This window comes from Microcaecilia unicolor, chromosome 7 (assembly GCF_901765095.1).
Source record: "Microcaecilia unicolor chromosome 7, aMicUni1.1, whole genome shotgun sequence".
Lineage (NCBI taxonomy): Eukaryota > Metazoa > Chordata > Amphibia > Gymnophiona > Siphonopidae > Microcaecilia > Microcaecilia unicolor.
Window position 1 is genome coordinate 31,070,121 of NC_044037.1, and position 13,396 is coordinate 31,083,516.

General features: G+C 46.4%; 1 protein-coding gene across 1 annotated transcript in view; it reads left to right on the top strand.

Annotated features, from left to right (window-relative positions):
- The window catches only part of IL1RAPL2 (interleukin 1 receptor accessory protein like 2), a 1,135,323-nt gene that overhangs the window by 1,069,979 nt on the left and 51,948 nt on the right, over nt 1-13,396 (top strand). The window contains exon 8 of the mRNA XM_030209898.1: nt 2,984-3,129. Coding sequence (XP_030065758.1) covers nt 2,984-3,129 — 146 coding nt within the window. The remainder of the gene's footprint in view (nt 1-2,983; nt 3,130-13,396) is intronic.

Below are 13,396 nucleotides of genomic sequence, written 5' to 3' on the forward strand. Positions count from 1 at the left end.
CCTTCAATGCTCCGCCCTCGCGGACGTTACGTCAGGCGAGGGCGGGACACGGAAGGAAGGAGTGGCCTGCCCTGCTGCTGCTTGCCGCGAAGGTGGTGAAAGGAAAGGAAGGAGGCGTTTAAGGTTAGTTAGTTCGGGAGCGACGGCGGGCGGGTCTGACTGCGGTGGCGCCGGACCCCCTCCGGAGGCCCGGGCCCGGGGACTTTTGTCCCCCCTGTCCCCCCCTCTCGGCGGGCCTGCAGCTATCAATTATTAGTAGCTGTAGTAGAACAATTCCACCACTGCTGGCTATTCAAAGTTGCTTCCTAAATCAGGGGTGTAGGCAGACAACAGATTTTTGGTGGGCCTAGGCAAGAAGTGGGTGGGCACCAAGTGTTCTCCCCCACCAGCACCAAAAACATATCTTAGCTGGCAAGAAAACGCTTCTTTCCATCTTGGCTTACCATCAGGGGGAAGTCTTCAACTGATATAGCTTGGGATCTCCACCAGCTACCACTAAATGTGTGCTACTGTTGGGTGGGCCTGAACCCTAAGTGGGTGGGCCCTGTCCCACCCAGGCCCACCTGTGGCTACGCCACTGCGGATTGTCCAGTAAAGCATTGATCTGTATGAACGACACCGCTGAGGTAAAAAAAAAATTGTCTAAATACTTTTCAAATGATATTTTGATTTTCAGGTCTTGAGTATGGGTAATTTATTCTGTGTATAAGCTATATACAGTTTTCAGTTTGCGATTAATTAATGCTGGCATTTTCAAAGATCCCACGTGCACAGATAGCTTGATTCAAAATACACATACAAAATGAATAGATAAATTATTATTCGGGGGGGGGGGGGGTAGAGATTCATACTTACTGTACTATAGGTTATTGATTCCTTTATTTTTACCCACGTAATAGAGCTTTGGAAATGTACCCCTGTATGTGTATATATATACTTATGGCCTTATTATAACATATTGTTCTCTGATCTTAGTAAGGCCAATTAAAGAATGCAAATATTTATAGATTGCCAAGTGAACATTTCTTGACACAGCCGATGTTAATAAGTACTACTTTAAAAGAAAACCTAACAATTTTCCTTTCCAATTACCACTGTGCTGCTTCATTAGACAGGTAAAAGAGTTTTAAGAAGCATTTCCACCAAGCTCAATGCATAGGATTATATTGCTATTCAGAAATAATATAGCAAATGGTTTTTGACAATTTTGGAAAGTTGGAGAAATGCAAAACACACATTTGTTGATTGTCTTATTTTGCCTTCTGATGCCATCACTAGAAAACCTATTTAATGCCAAATTCAGCTGTCTGCATTATGCTTCCATTGTTTGCATATAAGTACTGTTTGCAAATAACTCAGGCCTTGTCATTGGTTCTTCAAGGCAAGATACGTTCAGGTATTTCCCTGTCTACAAAGCCTAAGAACTAGAATCACTAATCTGCATTAATGCACATTTAGGACTCAGGGGCGTAGCCAGATTTCGGCGGGAGGGGGGTCCAGAGCCCGAGGTGAGGGGGCACATTTTAGCCCCCCCCCCCCCCCACCGCCACCACCAACACCAACAACTTTGACACCCCCCCCCCCCCCCTGCTAACGACCCTCTCGACCGATATGCCAAAATGTAGGCTCACATACATTTTAGCACCTAACCGCCTGATTCTGTAAAGGTCACCAAAAATTGTGTATGCAAATTTAGACACAGTTCTGATTTGCGCACACAATTTAATTGAACAAATACAGCTGAAGGTCTCCCAATAGAAATGATTTACCCGCTAACCTCAGCGGTGACACTCACCACTTCTTATCTTAATGTGTGGAGGAGTGGCCTAGTGGTTAGGGTGGTGGACTTTGGTCCTGGGGAACTGAGGAACTCAGTTCGATTCCCACTTCAGGCACAGGCAGCTCCTTGTGACTCTGGGCAAGTCACTTAACCCTCCATTGCCCCAGGTATAAATAAGTACCTGTATACAATATGTAAGCCGCATTGAGCCTGCCATGAGTGGGAAAGCGCGGGGTACAAATGTAACAAAAAAAATGAAATAAAATATGGTGAGAATTACACACCCACTTCTTCATTGGGAAGCGGTAAATTCTTTAAATACCCAGTTGTAAACATTCAAATTTTCCTTCCATATACTTTTTATCAGCATTATTGCTAGTAGTCAGTGGCATAGCAAGGGGGGGGCAGGAGGGGCGGTCCGTCCCAGGTATCAGCTCGGGGGGGGGGGGGGGTGCTCCCTGCCAGCTCCTCCCCCCTCGGCGCATCGACACCCCCCCGACCAGCTCCCGCACCCTACCTTTAAAAAGAATATTGGAATCCGAGGCGAGGCGCAGCACCTCGCGCCTGCCCTGCACGTAAAAGAAATGTGGACCGTCGGGCCTTCCCTCATTCTATCTGTCCTGCCCTCCGCCGACGCAACTTCCTATTTCCGCAAGGGCGGGACAGACAGAGCGAAAGAAGGCCCGACGGTCCACATTTCTTTTACGTGCAGGGCAGGCGCGAGGCGCTGCGCCTTGCCTGGGATTCCGATATTCTTTTTAAAGGTAGGGTGTGGGAGCTGGTCGGGGGGGAGGGGGGTGTCGCGCCGAGGGGGGGGGATGTCATCGCGCTGCACCCGGGGGGGTGTAACGGCGAAACGCCCCGCCCCAGGTGGCAGCCCCCACGTGCTACACCACTGCTAGTAGTATCAAACAAATTAGACTCAAAAACTTAGTACTCATAAGAATTCGTTTCAGCCGGGGGATCTTTTGCCGACGTAGGTTATGTTTCACTCTCCACCTGCATCAAGGCGTACCTCCCCCCCCCCCCCCCCCCCCCCCGCTATGAACGATGCAGCCATTTGTCACACCTCACATCTTCCCGGCTTCAAAAGGCATTTTGTGTTGGTGTAAGGTATACATATACAGCCTAATGCAGTATTTACCAGTGATAGTGATCTTCCAGGATACTGACCTTGGAGAGGCATGTTTTTGTTTGTCGTAGGCTTCTCAATGAAGATCTCGGAGAAAAAGAAGTGGAGCTAATGTTGATATTTGACGCCGTCACAGAGACAGATCTGGGTAATTATACCTGCCACGTGGAAAACAGGAATGGACATAAACATGCCAGCGTTATCTTGCGTAAAAAAGGTACTTCCATTCCTACCGTGCACCCCTTGAGACTGATTTATCCTCTGGACCTGCACGTCTACTTTCAGTTTATGCAATTTATGGGATAGTCTGTATAATGCAAGTTAACACACAATTTTAATGCACACATTACCAGTGCAGCTAGAGAGTATTTCTGTAAGGTGGCAGATAGATTTAGACGATAGAAAAGTGCCTATATGAAGCCAGTTCTATAACGGCAAGTAGCAGAGCCGTAGCGAGGGGAGCTGACACCCGGGGCGGGTTGCCGCTGCGCACCCCCCCCCCCCCCCCAGAGTGCATACCTCCCCCCCCTCCCCCCGGAGCGCATACCTGCGGCGAGAGACGGGCAGGAGGGCCGATCCGCCCCAACTGCACGTTGCTGGGGTGTGTCGGCTCCGCGCTGGTTCACTGCTCTCTCTGTCCCGGAACAGGAAGTAACCTGTTCCGGGGCAGAGAGGGCAGTGCACCAGCGCGGAGCCGACACCCCCTAGCGGCGTGCACCCGGGGCGGACCGCCCCCCCCACCCCACCCCCCCTTCCTACGCCACTGGCAAGTAGCTACCTACTCTTCTTTATGGAATACTAGTGAAGTGGCCAAAAGGTGCCAGAGGGGCTATGGCTAACTCAAGACTACTTCTACTTCAGAAAGAAAGTGAAAGCCTGGCTCTTCTCCCAAGCCTTTAATACATGTGGTGTCTGACCAGGGGTGTGCTGGTAAAATTTTAACAACGGGCTCTCTCTCCGGGCATAACCGGCCCTGAAATTTGGGGGGGGGGGGGGGGTAATACATGCCTCTCTCTCCCCTCCCTTGTGCAGGCACGCTAGGCATACCTTTGCCGAGCCCCACCAGCCAATAAATGGACTGCCACCATTCTCTGCTGCTTGTTTCTGGCTCTGAGCAGCATGACGGAACTTTCTTGCACTTGCATGAAAAGTCCCAGCCTGATGCTCAGAGTCAGAAACACGGAGCAGGGAGCAGCAGCAGTCTATTTACTTGGCTGGTGGGGCCAGCATCACTGCCTGCAAAGTAAAAGAGAATTCAGGAGGGGGCCCAAGCCCACATTTTGGGAGTCGGTTGTTAAAGTAGCCATGGGGAGGCCTACTTTAACAACCGGCTCCCAAAATTCTTAAAAACTTAACTAATGGCTCTCGCGAGCCCGTGAGAGCCCGCTCCAGCACACCACTGTGTCTGACCATACATTAACTGCTCACCTGGACTAGCTTGCTGCATACCCTGTAACTCATAACTGTACTACCCATCTTGTTCCTATCTATATATCAACATTTGGCCCCTGGCTAAATACTAAGATGCTTCATTGTACTGTAGGAACAGCAATAGGATCATATCTGTCATTCAAATGATCTCATGTGTGCTTATTAAGTGTCCCATTGCTAGGATGCTGACATCGTATTATATCTATGTTATTTGAATGTGCTTCCAAGCTGTCTGTTATGGTATCACTTGTATTGTGCTGACATTTATCATATTTATGTTACATGATTGTTCTTTAGTGTTGTTAAATGTGTATATTTCTGATACTGTTTCATGTTAGTTCTATTACTACTACTTATCATTTCTATAGCGCTACTAGACGTACGCAGCGCTGTACACTTGAACATGAAGAGACAGTCCCTGCTCGACGGAGCTTACAATCTAATTAGGACAGACAAACAGGACAAACAAGAGAGAAGGGAATGTTAAAGTGAGGATGATAAAATAAGGGTTCTGAACAAGTGAATAAGGGTTAGGAGTTAAAAGCAGCATCAAAAAGGTGGGCTTTTAGCTTAGATTTGAAGACGGCCAGAGATGGAGCTTGATGTACCGGCTCAGGAAGTCTATTCCAGGCATATGGTACAGCAAGATAAAAGGAACGGAGTCTGGAGTTAGCAGTGGAGGAGAAGGGTGCAGATAAGAGAAATTTACCCAGTGAACGGAGTTCCCGGGGAGGAATGTAGGGAGAGATGAAAGTGGAGAGGTACTGAGGAGCTGCAGAGTGAATGCACTTATAGGTCAATAAGAGGAGTTTGAACTGTATGCGGAAACGGATAGGAAGCCAGTGAAGTGACTTGAGGAGAGGGCTAATATGAGCATAACGACACTGGCGGAATATTAGTCGTGCAGCAGAATTTTGAACAGATTGAAGAGGAGAGAGATGGCTAAGTGGAAGACCTGTGAGAAGCAAGTTGCAATATTCTAAGCGAGAGGTGATAAGAGTGTGGATGAGGGTTCTAGTAGTGTGCTGAGAAAGGAAAGGGCGAATTTTGGGCAGGGACTGTCTTTTCTTCATGTTCAATTGTGAAGCACTGCGTACGACTGGTAGTGCTGTAGAAATGATTTGTAGTAGTAGTAGAAAGAAACGACAGGTTTTAGCAGTCTGCTGAATATGTTCAGAGAAGGAGAGGGAGGAGTCGAAGATGATCCCAAGGTTACGAGCTGATGAGACAGAAAGGATGAGAGTGTTATCCACAGAAATAGAGAGTGGGGGAGGAGGAGAGGTTGGTTTAGGGGGAAGGATAAGAAGCTCGGTCTTGGTCCTGTTTAGTTTCAGATGGCGCTGAGACATCCAGGCAGCAATGTCAGACAGGCAGGCTGATACTTTGGCCTGGATTTCTGCTGAGATTTCTGGTGTGCAGATGTAGATCTGGGAGTCATCAGTGTAAAGATGATACTGAAAACCATGGGATGAGATCAGAGTACCAAGGGAAGAAGTGTAGATGGAGAAAAGAAGAGGTCCCAGGACAGATCCCTGAGGTACACCAACTGACAGTGGGATAGAAGTAGAGGAGGATCCACTACACTAAAGGTACGCTGGGAGAGATAAGAAGAAAACCAGGAAAGAACAGAGCCCTGAAATCCAAGTAAGGACAGCATATCAAGGAGTAGGCTCTGATCAACAGTGTCAAAAGCAGCAGATAGATCGAGAAGGATGAGGATTGAATAGAGACCTTTGGATCTGGCCAGGAACAGATCATTGAAGACTTTAGCAAGCGCTGTTTCAGTTGAATGAAGGGGGCGAAAGCCAGGTTTCAATTTGCAGTTTCCAAGTTTACTTTATTTCTTGTATTTATATTTATATTTGGTCATTTTACTACTGTTACACTGTTAACAAAATTGTAAGTTTTATGTTAAACTGGACCTGCTGTACACCGCCTTGTATGAATCTCTTCATAAAGGTGGTTAATAAAGCCCAATAAGCTGGTGTATATTCTTGTGCCTAGATTGCAAAACTATGCACCCTCACCCATGCTCTGCCCAAACTTTGCCTATATGAACCCCCACCCGCCTACTACGCACCGTTGAATCTAGGTGCATATTTACAGAATACCGCTTAGCTGGAAACTGCTTATTTACATGGCTATGTGTTCACATATGGACATAGGATACCAGCATTCATGCATATTCTTGCCATGTAAATCTAGGCAGCTCTGTATAGAGTTACCCTCATACCCCTGAATTTTATATAAGTCACCAAAAGTTTGGCACCAGAATTTGATCCATGTACAACTCTAGTGATTAATGGGTAATAACAGGTACCAATTAGGCGCTTAATTGATGAAATCTGCGCACTATTCTGTAACATGGGGCCTAACATTTCCCACGAGCAACCTAATTTAATTGAATTACGAGCCAGTGAGTGCCAATAATCAGCATTTTAACAAGCAATTATTGGCACTAATTACATTTCATTGGAACTTACACTCGTAAATTTAGGCACGAGTAAAAAATAGAGGCACGGAAATGGGAGGGTCATGGGCAGAACAGGGATGTTCCTAGCATGTCTGCACATTGTTATAGGATTATGGAGGATATGTGCCTAATTTAGGCACGTACATTTGCACCACGTTTCAGTCAGTGCAAATGGCCGCATCTAAAGTTAGGCATGACTCCCGTGCATATGCGCTTTTTTTCGGTGCCAATTTTTTACGTGCCATATATAGAATCTTGTCCCATATACAGAATCTGGCCCATAATGCATAGTGTACTACAAAAAGTTAAGCCTTTGGTACATTAGGTGTTGATAGTGGGGGGGGGGGGGGGGGGGTGTATTACATAACAGGTTTATCTTAATACTGCTGTAAATAAAACTGTCCTATAGCTCTGAGAGGTGCAGTTCATATTTTTATATTAATGTCAGCTTCAACATAGCTGTATTAGTTAATGCAAATTATACTAACCCATGGCAATTTGAAGTGAATTGATTATTTTTGCATTTATTTATTTCATTTATATCCCATATTATCCCACTAGATCAGGTACAATGTGGCTAACAACTTATTGTAATTAACAGTAAAAGAAAGTGATGCGGGCTAGTATATATTAAGTAGTAATAACAAAGTAATTGAGGATTGAGTATTACAGTATGTAATATGGAAACAAATGCTAGACGCAAGAAGGTAACAATTTATAGTCATCCATGTGTAATAACAATTAGAATGAAACTGAGAAATTGAATAATTGTACAATTAGGGGTTTAATTATGATCATCTCTGAGAAATTGCTGAAACACAGAGGCTTTAAGGTATTTCTAGAATATCAAATAATTAGGTTCCCATCTGATGAATTTCAGGAGGGAATTCCACCATTTGGTACAGAGGTAAGAGAATCCTAACATGTAGATTGACTTATAGATCACATTTTTGCAACCGGGATAGTGGAGGGTTAGATACTATAGTCTCTTGAACCAGGGAAAACGTTGCAAAGGGGGGGGGGGGGGATCAATTAAAAGTTGCATATAATTAGGGGCTAAGCCATATACAGTTTTGAAAACAAATGTGCATAGTTTAATCAAAAGAACGTATTACCTTCAAAATCTGCACCCTGGTCCACAAAATTATTTAAGGCGAAGTCCCAGGATACATGACAAAATTAATAAATCTACCATCCAGAAACAGAACCAGATCATCCTGAACATACTTAAATCTACACTACCCAAACCGCAATGGTCTCAAATACAAATCAACCTATGCATCCAGCTTCTCCTATATAAGTACACAACTATGGAATGCACTGCCAAAAGCTGTGAAAACAATCCACGACCATCTCAACTTCAGGAAATCACTATGGCATACCCCACGGATCCAACATAAATGCCTACATCCTGCAACACAGCAAAACCGAGGACCGTATTGGACACTTATAACCCTCCCTACCTCTAACCCCTTTGTGCTTGAAACACATGATCCTCATTGGACCCAGTGCCGTAGCGAGGTCAGCTGACACCCGGGGCGGGTCGCAGCTGCGCACCCTCCCCCCTCCAGAGTGCGTACTTATGAGGGAAAGCGGCGAGGAATGGGCGGGAGGGCCAAACCGCCCCGAGTGCATGTCGCTGGGAGCTGCGTCGGCTCCGCTGGTTCCCTGCTCTCTCTGCCCCGGAACAACCTGTTCCGGGGCAGAGGGAGCAGGGAACCAGCGGAGCCGACACCCCCCCAGCGGCGTGCACCCGGGGCGGACCGCCCCACCGCCCCCCCCCCCCTCCTACGCCGCTGATTGGACCACTACACTGTTTTGTATTTGTATATCTACCGGACTGGTGACCGCCTTTACAAGTACTATGTAAGCTACATTGAGCCTGCAAATAGGTGGGAAATGTGGGGTACAAATGTGATAAATAAATGTTGTTCTGGCCTTTGATTGGGAGCCAATGTAACTTTACAGGCAAAGAGGCTGCACTTTCAAATTTCACAGCCTTGTAGACTAATCTGGCTGCTGTATTGTGAGCTGTCTCCAGTTTTTTTCAAGAAATATTCCTTTCAGCCAGCCTAAATGGCATTACAATAATCAAAGTGTGATAACTGATAATACTAATGTTTGTACTAGGGTTCTAAACATATCATTAGGGAAGAAATGCCTGATTCTTTTTAGTTTCCACATTGCTTTAAAGATTTTTGTGATGACTGCTTGGACTTGGATGTTGAATAACATGTAGGAATCAATTGTTATACCAGATATCTTTAGCTGGGACTCCAATGGATAAGCTACATTATCAATTGTGAAGTTGTGACAGTTTATGACACGGTGAGGGTTAGATAATAATAGAAATTTTGTTTTTTTCTCTATTCAATTTTAGTTTAAATTCTCTATCAGGTCTGGACCTGATTTGATGATAGATAGCACTTCTTCAATAGAATCTTTGCAAGGGATATAGATGGTTACGTCATCCACATTAATAAAATTATTATAACCATGAGCATCCAACACCTTTCCTAAGAGGGACATCATAATATTGAATAAGATGGGTGAAAGAGGGATCCCTGTGGGACTCCGCAGTCTGGAGCCCATTGTGGGGGGGGAGGTGGAATTAGGAGATTTGACTTGATAGGATCTAGATTTTAAAAATCCTCGGAACCAGTTTAGGACAGACCCTCCTATACCTAAGCTGTCCATTAGTCCAATCAGCAAATTATGATCTACCACATCGAATGCACTTGACATATCAAATTGCACAAGGATGATATTCCTGCCTAGGCTGATTTCTTTCCTGAAGTTAGCGACTGGGCCGGGCCCGGGACAAGGCCGCCCCCAGGCCCCCGGCCCCACCCCCACTGCTACCCCCCAGGTTGTCGTCACTCGCCACAGTCCCACCCGCCTCCGCCACCGGGCCGGGCCCCTTCCACCCAAACCCCGCCAGCAGAAGTGCTGTCTTCTGACTCCGGCGTGTGCGGCCCACACAGACGCTCTCCTCTCAGCTGATCTTCGCTGTACTCTGCAGGGTTTCTGTGCGTCTGATGTCCTGCAAGTCAGACGCACAGAAGCCCTACAGTGTACAGCGAAGATCAGCTGAGAGGAGAGCGTCTGTGTGGGCCGCACACGCCGGAGTCAGAACAGAAGACAGCACTTCTGCTGGCGGGGGTTCGGGTGGAAGGGGCCCGGTGGCGGTGGCGGGTGGGACTGCAGCGCCGGGCCCCCCTGGAGGCCCAGGCCCTGGGAATTTTGTCCCCCCCGTCCCCCCCTCTCGGCGGCCCTGGTTAGCAATTAATGTGGTTAGGACTGTTTCCGTGAAGCCAGATTGTGTATGGTGAAGAAGGGAAAAGGAAGACAGCTAATCCATAAACTGGTGAGCAACTATGCCCTCAATCATCTTTACTAGTTAAAGGGATAGAAGCCACTGGCCTGTAATTTGTTACATCGTTTATTTTTTCCAGGGGGTTTTTAGTGATGGGGGTTAATATTATGGACCCTTTTTCTGCAGGGAAATGACCTAAGAATAGCAAAAGAGAGATGTGTGATCTTAGGGATTCTATAAACAGGTCAGGTGCGTCTTTTAATAGAAAACTAGGGCAGGAATCCAGTACACAGTTAGAAGATGAATATTTCAATAGAAAAGATTTCGCCACGGAGAATGAAGGGGGAAAACTCAGGAGGCGGCACACAAATAATACAGTTAATGATGCTGCTCACCAGTGTCTGGTTTGAAAGGCCGCTTTCTCCCTCTTCTGCCTGCATGCTGGAAACTGCTCTCCTAATGTACAAAGGAGGTGGTAGAGGAGTTGCAGCAGGTGAAGAACTCAGGGGGCGGCACACGTTTCTTTACCACATGTAAATATCGGTTTTGTAGTAGGCCGCGTTAATCATAACAGAGTAATGCAGACTAATCTACTATAGTACATGAACTATGACAAGTGTTATCATATTTCATCAGCACTGAGCAGGTTGTATTTGAAAACTGAGCTTTATTGAAGCTGGCTGTCTTCCTAACACTACATTTAAAAGCAGTAGCTCTGGGTGGGCCTGGGTGGGCACAGGCCCACCAATTCTTGGCTCAGGCCCAGCCAGTAGTGAAACCGCACATCAACATCTCTCCTCTGCGGCACTCCAGCATTGGCCCACTCGTCCCTCCCCAGTGTACCTTACAGGCAACCCCGGCACCTGCAGTGATCCATTATTGCTGTCTGTGCAGGCCTCCGCCCTTGCTGATGTCATTTCCTGCTTCCTGTCTGGCGGGATCCAGCCGATGGAAGCCTGCGGGGCCGGCGCAGGCAGCAATAATGAATCACTGCAGGTGCTAGGGACGCCTATAAGGTACACCAGAGAAGGACGGGGTTCAGCGACAGGCGGGCAGATGCCGAGAGGCTGTGGAGGAGAGATGTTGATGAGGCAGGTGAAAAATAAACATTCTTTTAGATCTCCGGGGGGGGGTGGGGAGGGCAAGTGTGGCATGGTGTGGAAAGGCCCGTCTAAGTTAACTCTGGGCCCATCCAGAATACTGGGTCTGTCTATGCTACTGTTTAAAAGTACAGAACAAGACCAGTAATGCTCACAAATTAATACTACTGGATCAGTCCTTTGGGCATCGTATAAGTTTGTCAGTCTAGTCCAGGGCATCAGCAGAGCATTACATTGGTTGGTATTCCTCCTAGGGCAGTGTTCTTCAATGCAAGGCTTTGGCGCCAATGGTGGCTCCTGGAGACCTCTGGAGTGGCCCCCATTGTCTGGGGGGGGGGGGGGGGTTCTGCTACTATTCTGCTTCTCTACCAAAGCTCAGAACAGAAAGGGGAAAATGGATGGGGAGGAAGAGCCACATGGTTGAAGGACAAGGCATTTCTCAATTGACAAAAGAGAATGCATTCTCACAACCTTGAGGATGCCTCCCCCCCCCCCCCCCCCCCCATGAAGTTTGAAGGTGGGCTAGAAGGGATGGATGTCATTGACACACACTTGTCAGCAGTGTTGTGGCCCTGCATGAGAAGATAGTCGGTGGCTTTCCTTCAGCTCAATAGAATCCAAAGTGGCCCCAGCTTAAGGAAGACTACTGTCCTAAGGGAACCCTTGTCACAAACCAGACTAAGGTTTTGAGCTACTTTAGGTGCTATGCACATTTAGACTTCATCCTGCATGACAATTCCATCTCAAGAATGGATACAGAAGTTCTCTCTGTATACACAGCAATGTTTCTGAACTGGAAAATAACATCTATGAAAAGCCCTAGCCTCCTTAGACTTCCCTATGAAGAAAGACTAAGGAGGCTAGGGCTTTTCAGCTTGGAGAAGAGATGGCTGAGGGGAGACATGATAGAAGTATATAAAATATTGAGTGGAGTGGAACAGGTGGATGTGAAGCGTCTGTTCACGCTTTCCAAAAATACTAGGAAGAAAATATTTCTTCACCCAACGCGTAATTAAACTCTGGAATTCGTTGCCGGAGAACGTGGTGAAGGCGGTTAGCTTAGCAGAGTTTAAAAAGGGGTTAGATGGTTTCCTAAAGGACAAGTCCATAAACCACTACTAAATGGACTTGGGAAAAATCCACAATTCCAGGAATAACATGTATAGAATGTTTGTACGTTTGGGAAGCTGCCAGGTGCCCTTGACCTGGATTGGCCACTGTTGGGGACAGGATGCTGGGCTCGATGGACCTTTGGTCTTTCCCAGTGTGGCATTAATTATGTACTTATAATACCTGCAGCCTTCGGAGGGCACTCAGCTGGCTCCATTTTTACACGACAGACTAATCTAGTGTTGGTATTTTCTTTATGCATGAATTTATGGTCATGCATTTCCTACAAGTCCATTCATTCAGCGAGGTAAACCCAGGACAAGATTAACCCTGCTTTGAAAAATGAAATCAGCTGGTCACCCTTAATCCTCCAAGGCTATACAATGAACCTCTGCTGAGATTATAATTAATGGGCCCAATATTCAAAAGTTTTATGCTCCTAATTTTGAGAGTTATGCTCGTAAATTGACCTGTTTGAAAATTTACTAGGGCTGAGTGCATAATGTTTTACTCAAAATTTCACTAAACTCTAAAAATTTAGGAGCATAAAAAGTGGGTGGTAATGGGGCGGATTTAGGGCAAGATAAAGTTAGCAGTTTCAGTACTAGGCTCGCAAATGTAAGCAAATAAATGGCAGGCTTATATTTATATTTATAAGCATAAGTTTCAAGCACTTAAATGAATATCATTTTTCAACTAAAAACCTAGGGTCCCCTTTACTAAGCGGCAGTAGGCCCAACGCTGTGGTAAAAAGGGCCCCAGTAAGAAGGAAAAACTGCCGCTGACACTAACTCAGGGCCCTTTTTTTCCGCAGCTTAGTAAAAGGGCCCCTTACTTTCATAAGTTTGGTACAAATTTAGGAGCTCAGCTTAAAAAATATACATATATTTAGATTTTGCTCACACCTTTTTTAGTAGTAGCTCAAGGTGAGTTACATTCAAGTACACTGGGTATTTCTCTGTCCCTGGAGGGCTCATAATCTAAATTTGTACCTGAGGCAGTGGCGTTCCTAGGGCGGCTGACACCCGGGGCGGATCGCCGATGCGCCCCCCTC